Raw genomic sequence first — 20,372 nt, 5'->3', positions numbered from 1 at the left:
TGGAAAAATGCAGGGCTGTTTTAACACTGATGAAGTTCTAACACTTGGACTATGTGGCATAAGCTCTTTGTTTCATGTATTTACCAGCAGTTCTGGCACAGGGCTGGTTGTTTTGCTCTGTGACTAAGGACCCCTGAAGTTCCACAGATGTGGCCAAGCTGGTGTTTTGAGAGGTATGTACAATCAGAACAGGCCTTGGATTAACACAACACATCAGCAGAACACAAAAACTGCTAAAAGGACTATCAGAACTAACTGTTAACCATCAGCATAAGAACACAACCTCAGTTGGTGCCATTTTTAATGATTAGAAAGAATACATTGTAAAACAAAAAGTGGAAAAGTTCCAGCGTGATACTTATAAACAAAGAACAAATAGAAAACAAAAAACTTTCGGTTTTGCCTGATTTATAGTATGTATCATACAACAGATCATTAGTCTGAGGTAATACCAGTATTAACTTTTTAGTCCTTCAAGGACTGCTCAAAAATTAATAACAATGATAGCAATGCATGTTATGTTAAAAGTGAGACTTGATTATTAAATCAAGCAAACTCCTTCCCCTTTTAGTCAGGGATCTGTGGTTGCAAGTATAAAACTGGAAATAATTCTACACAGTAGGAACTACAGAACATCAGAGTCCTGTGTGGCGTGTCAGTAAGAGCAAGCTGTGTATGTAAAAATCAGACATTTCAATACAGTAAAGACTTTGTTCCAGAATAGCCCTTAAAAAATTTAGAATACTGTTAGTTTGCATAAAATAGCCAAAAAACCCCAACTAATTCAGAAGTCCAAATTTGGCATGAGGTAAAACCACGTGCATTTATTTCATCTGCATTTTAGATTTAGTAAGCATAAAATTAAGTAGGTTGACTGTAATGAATTCAGTCATACAAGTGCAAGTCTTCAGCTAGAATGTATTTTATGGCAGTTTATTTAAAAAACGTACCAGTAAATCATAAAAGAGGGATCATGTCCATTTAACGTTTATTGAAGTATACAGGAGGTTTTATTTAGAATCAAATATGAGCATGAATATATGGCCAAACGTAAAATCTATCAAATTCAGTGAAAATTTTCTGACTTTAAATAGTAGCTGTAAGAATGACCAATATATATTCTTTGTTACAACCGCCCTCACTCTACAAGTAAAAAAAAAATAATAAACATTCAGTAAACATTCTTTCCTAAGGTAGTTTCCCTTATATATCAGTGATTTATCCATTTTTTGTATACATAACTTTTTAAACATACCAATCAGTGGTTCTCACAATTGAAAAATAAAAGCACAAAAAAGTTTACACTCTTGTACAGGTAAATAAAAGATCATTTTTAATTAAACTGTATATCCTTAAGGGCATAGTATAGTTTCAATTTCATTACCTATTACATAATTAACTTCTTACATACAAATATTGACATATTTGGCTTGTGCTTCAAAGCCGTTGTGTCTACAAAGTCCATGTCAATGCAACTCATGACTTGAAATCAGTGGGGACATCTTTACTGCTGCTGGGTTTAACCTGGTCGTGCAACATGGTCTCTTCTGAGCTTGTTGTGGCACTGCATTTTTCTGGGGAGTCATCAGTGTCTGGATCCAATCCTTCCGGACAGGGAAGTTTTAGAAGTTCTTCCCGCAGCTGGGCTGTGTGACGCTGGATATACAAGAACAAGTCAGTGTGGAAGGCCACAGCTAAAACTTTTCACAAGGTTAGACACTCTAAGAAAGGCTTAAATGTACTATTTCAATGTCTGGATCAGCTTCTCTCCTATATTTAAGGACTGATATTTTCATTTTAGTGACAGAATAATTATCAAGAGCTGCTGGGGACAAATTAAAGGCGGTCAACAGAACTGCAGCCAACAAGTGCCTCATTACAAATGCTACACTGTCCTGCAGCTGAGTCATATCTGTATAACAGCAGAAACTGGTTTGGACTTGGTAGGTCATACAGTCAAACCAAATTTATAAAGAATTCATGATGAGACCTGTGACAGAGACAGATAAGCAGAGATTTGTATACTGATCACAGTAACTTCATTTCGAAGACTGGTGACACTGAAAGAATGGAAGTCTGGCAACAGAAAAAAAAAGCCTTTCTAAATCTGGGGGTTGCACTTCAGGGGAAATAAAACCTCAAATATTAAAAACAATATAGCCCTGTTATCTGTGTGGTCACAAAATACACAAATGGTAATACTTGGCTAGGAAGGCAGAAAATATTTATAATGGTTAGAATGATTCAAATTAACACAGGATAAAACTGATTGTAGCTGACCACAGCTTATTAACTGCTTGTCTACTCTAGGAGTTTGTTTTCTGGCAAGGAATTGGTTATAATACAACTTTATCATTAACCCCAACCCACCCTCAGAGTGAACAGAAAAAGCTATTATCACAGAATATTCTGATCTGTAAGGGACCCACAAGGATCCAGTCCAACTCTGAAGTGAATGGCCCATAGGGGACCAAACCCACAACTTTGGCATTACATCAGCACCATGCTCCAACCATCTCGGAGTCACTGCATCCTATACAAATATTCATAGAAAAAACAGGCAGGACAGGTGCTAGAGGAAAATCCAACTTGTAGTAAAAATACTGAGGAAGTGGAATGCACACACATTGCCTCTCTTGACAACCAGGAAACTTGGATTTGTTATAAACATCTCACCTTCAGAGCTGCTGCATGATGGGACATGGTCCTGCCTACCCGTTTGTCACTGCTGTACTGCTGTATGTCTGCTATCCACTCCTCACACTGAGCCATGATCTCCACTCTTTTCAAGTAGAAGTGTTTGTGGATGACCTGCAAGAAAACATTCCCAATGTAACATGGATGGAAGAACCATATATTTTAACAATACCAAATTTGCAAGACCTCTGTGGGTCTAATTGAATATAAGGGAAACAAAAAATCAGTATGAAGGTAATTCAGAATTGAACCAGACTGGAGATAAAACTGGAATTTCTGTCCTCAGAGATTTCCAAAATCCAACTGGAAAAAGCCCAGAGGAACCTGTTCTGAATTCAGCTGATGCTGTTTTGGGGAGTGTTTTGGTCTGGATATCTCCTTCAGTCTGCAGGAATCCACTGTTTGTGTGCAGCCTGCCATTTCAGCAGTCTCTTGTGTTACCTGGGTGCAGGGCAAACCAGTGCCAGAAGTACACCAGCAGAAGCCAAAGGGAGAGCAGAGCGCTGCTCACGTTCTGCAGTTCAAAGCTGGATGTACTACGAAGGCACGACGTTCGCACAGGAGCAGAGCTACACAGACACAGTGCTGAGGCTTTCACTGTTTCCTTCCCTGCCCTGTTTTGCTAGAGAAGCACAGAGCAAGCAGGAGCACCACGTCCTCCCCTCACAGAAAACAGAGGAGCAGTGTCACAGACACATTTTATGAAGAATCTTTTTGTTAGGGTTTTTTCTCCAGAGAAATTGAGTAGCGTCAGAGAAAAAGAAAAACAATAATTATCTGCTGTTGTGGAATGCAACAGGTGCATCTTTGACTGGTCCATGTTGGTTGTTTCTAATTAATGGCCAATCACAGTCAGCTGGCTTGGACTCTCTGAGAGTTATGAGCTTTTGTTATCATTCCATTCTTTTCCTTTCCTTTCAAGCCTTCTGATTAAATCCTTTCTTCTATTCCTTTAGTATAGTTTTAATATAATACAATATATATATATCATAAACTAATAAATCCACCTTCTGAAACATGGAGTCAAGATTCTGGTCTCTTCCCTCGCCCTGTGAACACCACCACAGAGCAGAAACACTGCTGGGGTACGAGCACAGGAACACTGCGTGCTTCTGCCAAGAGCAGGATCACAGCAGCTGCCTCCAAGGGGATGCAGCCACTCGGTCTAGGCAGAGGCAGCACCTTTGGGGACACTGGAATTCTCAGGCCATGGCAGTTGAGCTGCCCAGTTTGGATGGGAGCCAGTATTTGACTGAAGAGTAATTTTGGTATTGAAGCACGTATTTGAGTTTAAAAAATCCAACCAATCAACACTCATACAAATTTGTGAAACTCTACTTGGTGTTGGCTTTGTCTTAAACAGTTTTCTGAAACTCTGAACACTGAAGGCAAAAATAAAACCAAAGAAATTTTATTGAGCACTGGGAGTTCTTGGCCATATTGCAACATAATGGGAAAAATACTTTTTCCCTCTGGAGGTTAGAGAAAATAGCTATCTGTCTAAATAGAAATTGCATATTGAAAGTGTTACTGACTTCAATTCTGGATATGTTCCTTAAATCCATAATGGATCTTGGAAAAACTCCCAAAGACTGGCAGTTTAGATCTCCTGAGCCTACCCATCATTTAAGATACTGAAGACAAGACTCAGGCTTTTGAAGACAACAGATCTCAGGATGTATGTTCTTAGACCTCAGTCTTCAACATGAGTTTGCATTTGTGCTACTGAATTGATCATCATTGTTAAGGTTTCTAAGATAACTGTACAAAAACCCCAGAGGTCTGAACAAAAAGGGAATCTCCCAAAGAAGTGCTCAGATAACCTGAGAGGTGCATTTCCATTTGGATGGGGCTGAGGATAGACTCTAGCACTGTTCCAAAGCTACCTTTTTCATACCAGCAGTGTGAGAGCTGCACTGCAGAATGAGCACACAATTACTGAGACTCTTAAAGAAAAGTGCAGCAATAATAGCTGGGATTCAGTTACCAAATGGTGTAAGACTGCATATCCTTCACTTCTGTACATGTGAGAAGGAATGTGGAGCATTATTGTCCACTGCTTTCTTATATATTCTTATATATTCAATTAATTTAATCTTACTGTGATTTGAGAATGCCTTTTGCCAAAGTGAAACCATTACATTAGCTAGAAGAAAAAGATCTATTAGCAGAAGTTATTGGATTATGTATCCAGATATCTTTATGATGCATGGTCTTCTACTTATTGAGTAGAACATTTAAAAGGTAATTCTGAACAACCACCAGGTTTTATTTCATTAATTCAACGTCCCTACATACACTGCACATCCTTTTTTACCTGCATGTGGATAAAAATATAGTTTCTTATTCCACAAGACACACAACTTTAATGAAAAAAGGTTTTGCATTCCAAAGGATGTTTTTTACAATATCAAGGAAGGGATGAGAGATCAACATCTCAGATGCCACACCCAGCAATGTGCATAATCCTAAAATGTTTAGGTTTTTTCAACATTTTATTATGCAGACAATTGAAGGCATAGGTGATACTGCCAGATGGTTCCACACTTCAACACTGGCAACAGCTGTAGTAGTTCAGAGCAAAATAAGTTTTTCTGGAAATATTCACTGGTAATACTGTGAGATGACTCATGTTTGACCAAACATTTTGTATCAATATTCATACGGATTCTCTCGGTGCTTCTTCAGCTCCTTTTCCCTTGAACTCTTGCTGTATATGTTGAACCCCTGATATCTAACTCATCTGCTTTGGGAAAGGAATTGGACTACAGACACTGAGAAGTCCCTAATAATGAAATTCTTCTAAGATGCTACAGGTGAGCTTTAGTCTACCTTCAGGAAAGTAAGAAAATTAGGCAATTTGATTGATTACAAAAATTTTTTTTAAGACAGCTTGAATGCATGAAGGTTAGCATTGCTTTTAGCAGCATCAAGACAGTTTTTTTCAAAGGCACAGGTTTCTAGTGCAGATGCTTTGTGGAATTTCTTTTAAGGTGTTTTTCCAATTTGCATTATCTTGGTATATCCGAGGTGTTTCTTAGTATTTGCTTCAAATTTATGATCCTTGGGAAAATACTGCCTGTTAATTATGCAGAGTGTGGAGCATGGAGTGCCCCTTTGTAGGGCTGACCAACAGGTGTTACAGGCCATGTAAGAGGTCCTGCTCAGTAGTAAGAGTGAGCTGATTGAACCATGTTTTATCCAACTGTGCACCAAGATCCCGTTCAGGTCAGTCCCACTTTGCCTGCATTCCTCTTTCCCAGAAAAGAATCTGTGAAGTTTGGCCCATCCTTGTTCATTTCAGTCTCTTGACTGAAGGTTAAAACAGACATCTCATGCATTATCTTACCAAATATTTGCATTATTCTTAATGCTCAAAAAAGAGAAATACTGCCTTTCACAAAACCTACCTCCTTAAAACACGGTGATGGATTTCTCATTTGTTCAAGCATTGCCCACTTGACCGTGGCCTGTCGGATATTTCCATCATATTCCCTGGAGCTCTGGGTACCGCTCGGAGTACCTCGTGATCGCTCGTAACCTGGTTCGTTGAAGTATGGTTCTGCCACCAGTATTAGGGACTGGACAGACACCAACACCTGGCAAGAGAAGAAACCAAATATTAAAATGATGCTGCCAAAGTATTCTTACAAATATACAAAGCTCCTCTCACTTTACAAGCAAAACCATTTCCATGGCAAAGTACTTCCATTTGTGATACAGGCTATGTGCAAGCAGGAACATCCACACTTTCAAACCTAAACTGTCACTACACACAAAAACCACTGAGTCCTGTGGCTGTGTATTTAGCCCAAACACTGAGAAAATGACAAATTTTAAAACCTTTGTAACTTAAAACCCTACAACGCAAACATACAGATATAAGTAAGATAAAGTATTTAAAGGAAGAGATGTCTGATTGTGCCCCTTTGCGAAAGAAAGTGTATTTGTCAGCTTCTCAATCAACAATTTTGATTTTTTCCCCTATGGCTGAGCTTGCTAATTCCTGTAATTCTGAACTAGATGGAAAAAAACCAAAGGAGGTAAAATGGCACATGAACCACTGAAATTAATCCTCATCTACATCATCTCCCATTTTTTTTTAAATGAATGTTCATAGCCCTTTAGTTTCAGATTTTACAAACGATACTGTGTCATATACCAATAAAACAAAACCTCAGTATTTTTTTTAAGATAAGGGAAAAAATGTTTTCAATACTATATGAAAAAGCACCAACTATTCAGTAATTCAGAAATAACAATTTTCCTGTTTTCTATTTTACTATCCAGCACATGTGTGAATAGATGTTTACATATATTCAAGGCAATTAACTATTTACTCAGCCATTCCTAATAAACCCCAAATAATTAAACAGATACATAAGGCTCTTAGGTATCCAAATGTAGATGTACTGCATATTCATGATTTGAAGGCTTGCTAGTTTTTCCAGTATTAAAGTTTATCCCTGTCAATTTGCTTTTTTTACTAAATGAAGGGCAAGGTTTTCTTATGTACTTAGGACCAAGTCCACCAGCAACAATTTTAGGGATTTCAGTTCTGTGACACAAACCTCCAGAACTGTGAAGAATTCAACCAAGATGATTGGAACACTTATATTTTCTCATTTAGTGAAAAGCTGATGATATGTTACAGACCTAGGAATGGCATTTCCAGCACTGGGCATACTTAGGTGCAGATACCCACATGTCAGGGCAGCTGTTTCTGGAACTGACTCTCCTCCCAGTCCAGGTACAACTTAGAGCTTTAAAACATCCCCTAATTTGTGAATATGGATGTGGAAGACAAGAGCCCTTCTTTTTCTTGGTGGATGCAGAATGTACAGCTCACATCAGACAGATGCCATGTCAGCACCAATCCAAACTCTGACTCTTTTGCAGGCAGTGCCCTGACATCCACAGCTGTGCTCTGTGCTCAGGTGTGGCATTCTTCTGGAGTTTCTCCTGTAGCAAAGGGGGCACAGGAGTGTCCCAGCTTCCCATCTTCTCTGTGATGGTTCCTCACTCCACAGACACAATGCCAGATCAGTAACTCCTATCAAAGCAGCAGTCCAAGAGCCAGCTGAATGACACAGGCTACCCTCAGTCCCACCAGCACCTCACAGGAACACAGCCTCACTCCTTTAGATGCCATGGCACTTTGCCCTTGTGTGCTGCCTGTGCTTTCATTACAGCACAGACTGGCAGTCTAGGGCAGCCAAGTCTTTATCCTGGATTGGACATGCAGCTGTGCAGTGGGAGATTTGAACCAGCCTCCCTTGTTGGGCTGAGAGGGAAAATTAGCCAGGTTTTTCTGTTTCTCAGGCAGATGCCCCAGGTAGCTGCTGGTACTGTGTGCACCATCATCACAGTCTCCTGTACCCTGCCCTGCACTCAAATAGTTATTTAGTGTTAAACCTTAAGACATAGGTAAATGTATTAAAATGTACAGAATGTGCCTCACACATCAGGTTTCATCAAGCAAATGGCCACATAGCTACCAAAAAAGGCAGAATATTAATGTAGATGTGCTAAGTCATGGTAGAGTGACTTCAAGGCCAAGGCTTTGGGTATGAAAGGTGATCTCTGTGGCCTTTACATGTCTCTGGAAGAATAGGCTTTTGCTTTTCAAAAATGTTCTATTTTGGATATTTATATCTTTTTAAAGTAGCTATGGTAGAGAAATTTCACACTGCAGCATTTTACTTCCTGGGCCTGAATAAGCAGTCAGTACTTTCAATTATAACTGTAATGAATGAGAAACTATACACCAATCTTCCAGTTTTGCTGGGTAATAAAAATTAATTTCTGAAGTATTTTGGGTGGTCTGACGATAGTTCAATCTCTGAGCCAGAAAAAACATGTAGTGCTTAATTCTTTCCAAGCAACTTATTTAGTCCTACAGCTGTTTTCTATTTAATAGTTGTAAAGTGTTTTTCTCCCAATATGGTAGGGATGGGACTTTTTCCAACAATTTTCTTACTATTCTCAAAATGAAACACTGAAAGAAAGTTTTAAATTATAAACTTCTATGCTGCATGTGATTTCTAACTATCAAATCTAACATTTTAATGTAAGAAAAAGGACTTTGGTGAAAATAAGACTTCCTAAATACTTGTACTTTTCTACACTGATTTTACACTTGAAGTTCAAAATTGCAGTTCATCTCTTGATTAAGAATTTGGATCTTGGGAGACTTGCACTCATTAAGGATACCTATCCTAACATGATCTCTCTCTAGCTGATCTTGAAGCTGAGTGGGAGAGTTGCCTGGAAATTCCCTTGATTGCCCTGCCTTTCAAAGATGGGAGCTAATGGCTTTGCAGTGGTACCCGCTGGCTCCCTCAGCTCCCCTGGACTCATGGGGATTGGTTCCATGGACATGTGGGTCCAAGCAGCTCAATACTGTTCCTCTACTGTGGGTAATTCCTCATTCTCACCAACCTCCCTAGTGAGGGCTCAGGGACAAGGCAAAGCAAGTCTTACCCCTAAGAGTGAGGCAGAGGTGACCTCTGCCTTTTCCATTCCCTTGCCAATAGGTTTCCTTCCCCTCTGAGCAGCTGGAGAGCCTAAGGAAAATGTATTCTTTTGCTGCCAGCATACTTATGAAAAGCTCTTCATGTTTGTCTTCATAACCCTCAACATTTTCAGTGCCATCTGAGCTTTAGTTTCCCTAATTTCTCTCCTGAATGTTTGGTCAATATCCTTTTATTTTGCACAAGTAGCCATCCCCTCCTTCCACCTTTTCTTGCTTCTCTTTGCAGCTGAGCTTAGGCAAGAGCTCTTCTTTACCCATGCTGGCCTCTGCCTCGCTCGCCTGACTTCCACACACTGGAATAGACCATTCTTGAACTGATAAATCAGGAGACTGATAAACCTGCTCTCCAAGGCCAAATCCTGAACAAGCTGCAATCTGTTCTGCTGAAGGCAGTAATTCTATTTGCTGAAGCTGTGCAGTCTTCTAGGATTTGGAACAGAAATTGTACCTTGTGCTACATAATAATTACTCCAAACTCGGAATAAATTCAGTAACTGCCATAGGAAAGAAGCCATTGCAAGCTTTACTTCTACTTAATGTCTTTGCTTGTGAGTCAGTGCATGTCTGGGAAATAAAGCTGAAAAGGACTGCATGCCCTAATAAATTCTGCTCTAATGTAACACTAATTGTTATTGAACACAGCATAGCTGCACTTGCATTCCCTTCATCTTTTTTCCTCTACTCAGCTCACCTGCACACTTAGGAGGACGAAGGCTACAGTCTGCACTGTGTACTTCACTTTCTCATCTCTCAGTGTGGAGCCTCTTTTGTCTTCACCATAAAAGGTTTGTGATAAATCCATGAGATGGTGTCATCTCCCAGTAATTTTTTTTTTTTAATTTTTGAAAATAAAATAAACTATTTGAAATCATATGGGCAGAGCTGGTGCAGGAATGAGCTGCACACATGAACAGCTGCTCTTCAAGACCAGACCAACAGAAATACTCATTAGAAAGAGCATTTTGAAGAACCTGTCTCCTCAGCAGTGTTCCTTTCCAAGTGTTCCAAGGACATTTTCTGGACTTCTGTCTTATTTATGCTTATTTGAAGATTAGTCTGGTTTAAATGGTCTAGAAAAAGAATCCTTATGACCAAGAGACAACTTACTACTCCTAAATGACATTTAGAAGTGAAAGAAGAAATTGCTCACCTGCAAAAAACTTGATGTTTGGGGATTCCATTTCTCTTCTGGCCTCCCATGCCATGTATTAAGTATGCTTAAGCACACCTGAAAAAGTGACATTATTAATACCACAGACAAATATTATGACAAAATTGTTCTGCATGGACAGAATGTTGGCATTACATTAATTTTTTTTACAAACTTTTTTACAACAGCATTCTAAAGACAAATTTGTTTCCTATCACAGAATCAATGAGGTTGGAAAAGATGTCAGGGATCATTGAGTCCAATCTGTGATGGAACAATACCATGTCAACCCGACCAGGGCACTGAGTGCCAGGTCCAGTCTTTGCTTTAAACACCTCCAGGGTTGGTCAGTGACTCCACCACCTTTCCTGGGCAGCCCAATCCCATGTCTAAACATCTCTTCTGTGGACAAATTCCTTCTAATGTCCAACCTAAGACTCTCCTAGTACAGCTTAAGACCATGAGACTATTTTGAAAGGAAAACATAAAAATAATGTGGATAACAAGAACAGCATGCTAATAAATAAACAAGACAAGGCAGATTACTTTTCCTCACAGGAAACCTATGGATTCTAGTGGCTCCAAAAAAATGAATTATGAATATTGTCCAATTCTCTACCTTCTGCTTTAAATACTGTTATAAAACCTGTAATTGCGTGTTTTGAAGACAGGCATTCTGCTTAAGCATGTAAAAGGTGGTTTCTGTCACACAGACTATCAAGAAATTTGAATTATTCCTTAACTTTTGTGACTGATCTGAATGTCAGGGAAGTTTATGGTGTTCTTGAATCTTATTGTGAAAAAGAAAAATCCAAGACAGGGAAAATAAAGAGACAAAATGAACAGAAGAAACTTAGAGGCAAATATTTTCCAATACTTAAAATTAGACAAAGAGAAATGGAGATAAAGTCTCCACTAGGAATTATATTCTGTGTCCACATTAATAGAAAACAAATGGAGAAGAAGAGACAAGGCACTCAAGCAAACCTTCAGCTACAGCTGATATGAAGCATACTCTGTCCATGGAAAGGGTATTTCAGCTAGCCAAAACAGATTTCTGACTGGTTCATTTAGCAGAAAATGTTGGAAAAGAACATTTTTCTCAGTCAAAAGTACTTGCTTTTTTTGGTCCAATCCAACTCATAAAGGCTGGATCTCCAAAAATCTGCAAGACTATTTAGAAAGGAGGTAATTCCACTTGAAACTGGCAAATCCCTCTTCATATCATTCTGAAGACCAGTATTAACCAAAGAGCTTCCTCCTGTACATTGGGAGTGGCTGACATCTAACACAGGATCCCAGCTGACCTACCTTGCCATCATTGTAGAGGTTTGGATTAAATCTCACACTGTGGCCTCCAGTTGTTTCCAGATTGACAAGTGGAGGGGAATTTGGATAGTCTTGTGGGAAATACACATCAAATTCAAAGCAACCATTTGCGTACGGGGTGTCTGCAGGACCAGTAATGAGAACCTACCAGCGTTAAAAAGAGAGAAAGAAAAAAAAAAAAAGAATTTAAAATCCCCACCCTTGTATCTATCACACAGTTGAGATTTTGTAAGTTATATGACACATTTTATTTCCACCTGCTGTGTAGCAGGAATTATTATTAGACCTCATAATCACACACAGGCTGTTCACTCTGATACTGTGGGTAAGCAAAGCCCTCTGTGAACACTCATTTCTCCAGATTCCAAATGGAAAACAAGACAGAAGGAGCTGAAAACTCTTTCCTCTTGGATGCTATTAACAGAATGTTTTTTCCAAAACACAGGTCCAGAAGCACTCAGTGTACTTCTCCATACCTACTGCCTGCAACTTCAACGGTCACATGCGAAGATATGTTTGGCCCATAATGGAGCAACAGCACTAAACTTTTCCCTTTGGAATAGCTGAAAAAGAATGAATCCTGTTCTGTGAAGACTCCTTGGCCAACAGAGCACTCCTGGGGCAGATGGGCTCTTCCTGTCCCTGCCAAGATGCTGAGAAATCAGACTCAGACTCAAATACTACCACTTACATTAATGCCTGGACAGCAATTAAAGTGGATGTGAAAATATTTCTGGTTTTCCCTAAGACTTCAGGCACCTTCCTGAGCACTTCTCTGCCAAGCTGAAGAGAGAACTAAACCCAGCTTTGCTTCCTTACCTTCATTATGTCGAGCCTCTCCTCATCACAGCGCACGAAGACGCTGGACGAGGAGGAGAGCGGCAGGGAGGTCGACAGAGTCACGGCTTCCTGGGCCAGACGTCGGGCCCTGGCCGCGCTGTTGGCGTCGCTCGCGTTCTTCACCTGAGACATGTAGTGGTAGTTTACTTTAAATACCAATTTGCCATCGTCGTCTTCGGAAACCATTTCAAATGTATCTGGAAGAGAAGAGAATTTTAATGTGTCAGGAAAGGAGGCAAGTTTGTAATGGATTAGTCTTGGACAAAGATTATGAGCATCAAAATGAAAAAAAGGAAAATTTAATTTGCCTCACAGTAAGTCAGAAAACACTTTTTTTTTTTTGCATTAACAGTGATCACAGAAACCAAAGCATTAACAGTGCTGGGCTGAAACAATTTCTGCAGCTAATTTACAAACTCTCATATGCAACTTGTCAAATATACACCACTCCCAATCTGGAAAGCTACCAGCTATTCCCAACCAGGAATATGATGATACTTACAAATACATAACAATGCTAATAATGGAACCCTTGTGAAGCCAAGTGCCAGTGGTATTCACTCGTGTGCTGGTGGCAATGTTATTGAGGAACCATGAAAAACTACACTAGAGCTGGTTTTCTTTAATCACTTGCTACACAAAATCTGTAGCACAGCTGCCAGAGGGAAAAGCTCTCACTTCCTACAAACCTTCATAACTCCTATTCTTGGCATACCCTCCACAAACATTTGTGAGGAAAACCTCTTGCAAATACAACAGCAAAGAAATGTGACTGCAAATGCTGTCACCACAACTCAAAAAATACTCACTGAGAATGTTTTTGCAATAGTTTTATAGCTCCTTTTTGGATAAGATACTATTAGTTCTTTATGAATTTTTTTGGTAACACGTTCCTTTTATGACTAAAGTAAGGACCAATTCCCATCACATTTTCCAAATGCAATACATTGCACTTCTTGAAAAGACACAATTAACTTTATTGCAGTTTCATCTAAAAACACATTTTGATTTGAATTATTTTCTATTTTAAAAATAACATATATGTGCTTTATATATAGATAAATAAATAAATATATAAAGCTCATATATGAGCTTTAAAAAAATCAAACATTTCAATGTGATTTGAGAACTGAAAGACTCACAAAAAATCATTACTGTAATGAAAATATGAACACCATCCCATCACTGAATTCATCTGGTTCCTTGAATTACCTTAATGCATGCTTAAAACATTCCTTATTAGTTCAAAGAGTGCATGAGTTGGTAAGCTGAAAACACACATGTATAATTTCCCTCATGTGAAAATTATCAGTGGTCACATATGCAAGACAGTTGTTAACTTTTAAAATAATAAAGGATTCTGTTCAACAGAACACACATTTCTTCATTGTCTGCTTTCTAAAACACATACATTCACACTTCTCGACCTACCAAACTGGAGTTTTTTCATGACAGCCACATACTTCTCTTCAAGGGATCGTAAAACAGACAAAGGCTTGGGCTTCACAGCAGCCTTTTTGGAGTATTCAGCCATCTTCTTTTCTGTTGTGTAAAATGTGATTATTTGTAATTAGCTATGTAGTTCCAAGAAAAGCACAGCAAGTGTTGACATTTTATGGTTACACTCTTTCATAGAGACATCTCAAAACTGGGCATCACTTAGGACATACAAATCTCTTTCTCACTACTGTATATCATTATCTGAGCAGCCTGGAGTAAATAAAGATCATAATCTCAGCTTAGAAATAAGTCATGACTGCTGCTGCTTCTTTGAATATTCTTTTGTTGTTTCTTTTAATTTATCTTTTTTTAATTTCAAAAAGGAAGTATGACATATGCTTGTGTGGATGGCTATTCCCACAGGCATTCCTGGACTCTCCAAAATCAGGAGCTGATTATACATACCTATATAAAATGCACTCCCCTGATTCAGCTACTTAATCTTTAGTTTATATTACTGGACAACCAATGGTCTTTTGAGGTTCAACCCATGTTTCAGATTTTACTTCTGCATTCATCTACTTCATAGTTAATCCAATTAATAAGATTTAGTTTCAACAGAAAAGTTTTATTACTAAAGGTCCTGTGTGTTGTTTTCTGCCAAGAAAAATAATAATAAAAAAGGCGCTATAAAATTGTGCTGGAAGCTGTTAGGTGTCCTCTATTTACTTGAATTAGTCTGTTTCCTTCATCAAAACACTTAAAACTCCAACAAGGTTCCAACCGCCTTTGAAAATGCAGTCAGCATTTCCTGGGGACAGGAGGGAAATGTTTTGTCCTGCTTTTAAGCTGAGTTATAAGTTATCTGTAGATGGCTGCACTACAGACAAACAGCAAGAGCACTTCTAGGAGTGTGTGTGTGTTCACCTTGGTTTGCTTGGCGCAGGCTGGTGGTGGCAGCATAAACGATCTCTGCGGTCTTTTGGATGTCTGGCACCAGCAGGGTCAGTCCCTCTGGTTCCTGATCAGAACTGTCCGGTTTTACTCCTGCTTTAGCCTTGTCTTTTTTAGACCTGCATGGGGCAAAGAAATAGGATGTAACATGAGAGAGTATCTTTCAACTAGACATACAGTATCCAGTGCATCTGTCAACAGGGAAAAATACCAAAGGTAATGGATTGAGACTAAATGAAGCCTTCTGAAATGGAATGTGTCTCTGTACCTTCAGGTTCATCACTGAATGAAGCAACCAGCAGTTCCAACACTGACCATGTTGCCTTGATTTGACAAACAGAGGTACAGCTAGTATGAGCAGTGAAAATAGGAACACAAAGCCAGCAATTGCACTACAGCAGTTTCTGCTTCAACATTTCAGGCCTACCCTTCAGGCTGACCTGATGTCTGCACACCTTCAAACCTTACAAAATCAATCTAACAAAGATCATGTCATGAATATGCATTTCATCCTTGCAGATCCTTGTGCAAAACTAAGTCCTAAATAGATGACAAAATGCTCCTTCCTGTTACACAATACACTAGCAATTACTGAAAATACACTAATGATAAAACTCTAGGAAACCTCCAGTAAAAATTCACAGCATGTAGATGAACATCAACCCAGGCACCACAGGACTGTGGGTCAAATACAAATTTTGTCTCTGCAGTTCTCTTCTGGGCTACACAAATGTAGAGCTTATATTTCAATAAGGAGTTTAATGTAACATAATTTTAAGAGCCTTAAAATATAAAAAGCATCTAGGTTACATCGGATATTTATAATCTGCAAATCAAAATGTCAATTTAAACATCTCAAATTTTTCTAATTATTTGAAAATGCAGTGCATTTTCAAATGCATGTGCACAACTGTTGTTTGATAGAAGCTAGCTGCATAGTAATCATACATTTAAATCTTTAGATTGCAACAATCTAGTCCTTACCAGCATAGATAGTCGACTGCTGAAATGAGGACAAGGGTATTTGATACTAATGTAACCTAAATGTGACTATTTAAAAGCTTCTGTGTTTTGAGAGCTAACATAAATTTACACTGTCATCCTGCAAAACTTGGGAGATTTCAATGCTAACAGCTCCCAAATTATTTTACAACAATTTCCACTCATTTTTGTTTCAACAGCACTCGTTCGTTTTGATACCCAAACAAGTTCAACAGCCAAGATGAAGTGGTTTGCTCTTTCTCACTAGCAAACCAAGAAACTATCCACTTGAGTAAAACCAGCAATTTAATGTTTTGATATAGCAAACATATTTTACCAACTAAAACCTTTCTGTGTTTTAATCTAGACTGAAATTGTGCATAATGAATGACTCTCTAAACTATTCAGCAGAGGTGATTACAGTAGTACTGAATATGGTCTCTGAACTGTACCTAATCAAATGAGAATATCCCTAGAGAGCATTAATAACAAAATACATTACTGTAGCACGGTCCATTTTCCCTGTTCCAGATTTAATCCAAAAGGATGTTAGCCCATGGCAGACTTCAAGCTATTCTGAGCTTTCAGATACTCAAAAGTTCGGAGGAATTGGAGGCATCACAGCCAGCCCCAGGTTGCATTTGAAGAACATTGTATGACAAAAAAGCAGCAGCTGCATCTTTCATTCATACTTTCCAATCCTTATTGCATTTTTCCCTGTGGAAAGCTAGGCAAATATTTTTTAAATAACATACTAAGCACCTTCAGCAATACATATTCAAACCTACTAAACCTCAGTGATAACCTGTTTTAACATCATGCACATGCTAGCAGCTACCAGTCCCTAGAAAGGTATACAGATTTAGATCTGCCTGCTATTGATGCAGAAGCCTTAAGCTATTTGCTATAAAACCCTTGGAGAAATTCTGGCTGAAGTAAAATGTCAGTGGGCATTATGCAAGAGAAAGATGTGTGAAAAGCAATAAACTTGTGCTTAGTGAAGGCACTAAAAGTATAATTAATTCTTACTAATCCATTTTCAAAACAGTGCTCTTGTGGCTCTTCTGTTGTCCACTTGCTTTTACAATTTGGACCACTTCTTTGGTTTTCCTGCTTCACTTTGATCTTAGAATCAAAAAAATCAAGGTGTTGGCCTCATTAAGCAAAATGCTTCACCACATGCTTAAAAACTCCTACAGAGATGGTGAGTTACTGACAGCAACTACCTCAGCAGACAAGGAATATATATTAGTTGAAGCAGCAGGGAAAGGAGACATTTACTCAAATGCAAACTACCAATAATATTATTTCCTCTTGTTCTCCCTGCTGTCCACAACAGTTACACTCCAGCCCTTTTGAACTGTATTCTCCTAACATCTCCTGTGCCACCACAAAAAAAGGGAAAGGAGATTCTGTCCACTGCAATCATGAGCACAACAGAAAACCCCTGCCCTGCCTCTCCTCACAAGAGACTTTTAAAATCCTATGTTTGCAGAACAACTCTACTCTGACAGCTACATTATCCAGCTGCCTTACTTCTGAGTCAGGCCACACCTGTGGAAGAGCAGTTTTGGAAGCAAAATGCAGGAATAAATCTGACTCAGCCACACCTGTGCCCCATCCAAGTCTCATTTTTTGTCCTTGACTCTGCCTAATCATGGATTTCAGCCAGTTTCTTAGGGAGGATAAGATAGCTGGTACACAAATTCCCAAAATTAGACATACTGCCTTATCAACATCTAGCTTCCTCACACAAGTGTTCCTTGTATATTCTAAGGGTTACTTAGGCTAAAGGTAACCTTTCCCCCCACTTTTGGGGAACAAACCAACTGATATTGCCACAGCATGCAAGACTCCTATGAATGATGACATCCAGTTTTTTCTTTCCCCATTTTGTCTTCCTACCTTTATTTGATTCAAAAGAACACCAACTTAGTGTGATCCATCCTGCACAGTTTGTGAGATCACAGAATGGTTTGGGTAGGAAGGGATCTTAAAGATCATCTCATTCCAACCCCCTGCCACAGGAGGGATACCTTAAACTGGACCACATTGCTCAGAGCCCCATCCAGCCTGGCCTTGAACACCTCCAGGGATGGGGCATCCACAGCTTCTCTGGGCAACCTGTTCCAGAGCCACACCACCCTGAGAGCAAAGAATTTTTTCCTAATATCTAATCTAAACCTACTCTTTCATTTGAAGCCATTTCCTCTTGTCCTGTCACTACATGGTCTTTGTAAAAAGTCCTTCTCCAGCTCTCCTGTAAGCATCTGCCTCATTATTTTATTCTCTACTTTAGCATTATTCACAAATGTTGGAGAAATTTAACAGCATTTTACAGTTTCTCAGTTTATTTACAATCAGCATATGGAAAATCAAGTAATTCCCTAGACTCAAGATGGGAAAATCTGTCCATGGTTCCCCAGCCATATGTACTCTCACACTGATGATAATTTTTAAAGCTCACAGAGTTTTGTGATCTGAGATAGAAATGAACATCCCTGCAGACATGAACTATTATACTTAATTTTCTATTTCTTTGACATTAGAAGACCACAGCAGCCCTTTCTGAAAACATATCCTTAAAACATATTTATGCTTTTGGCTATTAAATCATGCAATTTAAAAAGAACAGGTGCACTATAAGACAAAAATCTTGCACAAAACAGCTCTGGAGCAGATGGAGGTGTGAATATGGTCTCTGTACCCATCTCCCTCATGTAACAAAACATCCTGGTCTGAAAAATCTAAAAGCCTATTTTGTTCCCTAAACTGTATTCTTCTAAAAGGGCTGAGACAAAGATGTAATTCAAAGCCCAGGAAAAAGTTCAAAGGGTTTCACATATCACCCATGCACTGGGCAATCTTAGAGCCTGCTGCAGCCTTGTGGCTGTTCTATGGACCCCACAAAATAACTCCTTGCTCAGGTTCAATCTTGGAGTCCTCCAGTACCAAAATTACAGCTTTACTGAAGATGATAATCCAAAAACTACATCTCAGTGTGACCTGAAACACATGGTATTGCTTTGTGCACACATGAGAAAAGCAACCTGATGACTACTCTGCTGTTTGTGAGCAGGTATAACGTGGGCAAAGCCCACTATTAGCTGAGAAAATTCCAATCCCCTTCTCACTGCCATCTCCAGTGCTGCAGTCCTGCCTGGATTCATTCTCTCTCCAAGCTGGGTGATACATGAGTGATCCAGAGGCACCAGGAGGGCCCCAGCTTGAGAGAAGCAGTTGCCAGGAACTTTACAGCTCTCTCAACACTCTGTGAAGGAGGAGACAAAATACCAAAAGTGAAATCATAAAGCCAGTAAGATGCTTCAGCTCTTTCCTTGTATTCTATCACCCTGCATAGAAATTTCTGTATGGAGATAACTAGCAGTTTAACAAACTCCTGAGCTTTAATGCAGGAAAAACCTTTATCTAAATGTTATGACTTCCAGAGTGGAGGAGGAGCCAAATATAAAATTCAGACACAGAAACTTTCCCATACAGTTTTTCAGCCACTGAAGAAAAAGCAGAGAAAATGTCAACCCATATTTAAAGGGATGACAGTCACTAATATATTTGCTAGAAAAGACAGCAGTGTACATGCTAATAATTTAAGCCATTAATTTAGCTTGTGCTAGAGATGACAGCCTTCTCTTTATGCTGTGCTAAATGAATAACAAATTATACATTCCCAAGGCAACTTTAATTTTCCAAGTCAATACTAATACTTACTCACCCGTGCCTGGTGCTTGCAGGTGAATGTGGTGGTACAGAGTGATACCCTTATCAAAGCATTCCCAGAGTACAGCCAATGAAGCACTCAGCCCCTGTGCCCCACAGGGACAGTGCTTACAGCACAGGGCTGCTTAGTCTTAGGCTGGGACTCACTGTCTTGGGATAAAACTACCCTGGGTTTGCAACCACAGCCCTCATGGACTCCACATTTACTCCTTCCAGTAATTCACACTTGCTCAAACAAATCTCCTGAAATCAGGCAAAACAGGCAAGGGGCTGTGATTTTGCAAATGACCACTGGTGAAAGCTGGTAACCTCCTCCCAGATGGCTCCACCTACCCCACCCTGGGGCTTGAAGCACTATTTACAGACATTCAGTGGAAGCATTCCAAACCAGAGGCTGCAGGACTGCTCCCTGCAGACAACCATCAACTCAAAATGTGAGTTTCAGCATGCAGCAGAAGGAACTGATAATTGTTTTTTAAAGAAAAATAAATTAAAACAAATTAGGCCTTGATTCTTGGGGTCCAGTTCTAAAGAAATTTTTTGTTTGAAAAATGCACTCTTTCACATAAAAGTTCTCCAAAACAGCAGTGAAGACAATGAAAAGCCATAGCAGAGATAATACCTCAAGCCCACCTGGCTGTATTCCAGCATCCCCATGAAGCATAGTTAGGAATTTTAGGGGTAAGCTTGCTAGACAGCACATCACAC

The 20,372-nt window shown here is 39.3% G+C and overlaps 1 protein-coding gene across 1 annotated transcript in view; it reads right to left on the bottom strand.

The window, feature by feature from the left end:
• Positions 1 to 971: 971 nt before the first annotated feature.
• BIRC6 (baculoviral IAP repeat containing 6) overlaps positions 972 to 20,372 on the bottom strand; it is a 175,842-nt gene continuing 156,441 nt past the window's right edge. Inside the window, 8 exon segments of the mRNA XM_036380755.2 lie at positions 972 to 1,656; positions 2,677 to 2,811; positions 6,108 to 6,296; positions 10,383 to 10,460; positions 11,694 to 11,855; positions 12,531 to 12,748; positions 13,983 to 14,093; positions 14,919 to 15,064. Of these exon segments, the coding sequence (XP_036236648.1) occupies positions 1,477 to 1,656; positions 2,677 to 2,811; positions 6,108 to 6,296; positions 10,383 to 10,460; positions 11,694 to 11,855; positions 12,531 to 12,748; positions 13,983 to 14,093; positions 14,919 to 15,064 (1,219 nt within the window). The 3' untranslated portion in view covers positions 972 to 1,476.

Source organism: Molothrus ater, chromosome 3, assembly GCF_012460135.2.
Source record: "Molothrus ater isolate BHLD 08-10-18 breed brown headed cowbird chromosome 3, BPBGC_Mater_1.1, whole genome shotgun sequence".
NCBI classification, from domain to species: domain Eukaryota; kingdom Metazoa; phylum Chordata; class Aves; order Passeriformes; family Icteridae; genus Molothrus; species Molothrus ater.
The sequence above is the reverse complement of the archived record's forward strand: the minus strand, read 5'-3'. Positions and strand labels throughout refer to the sequence as shown.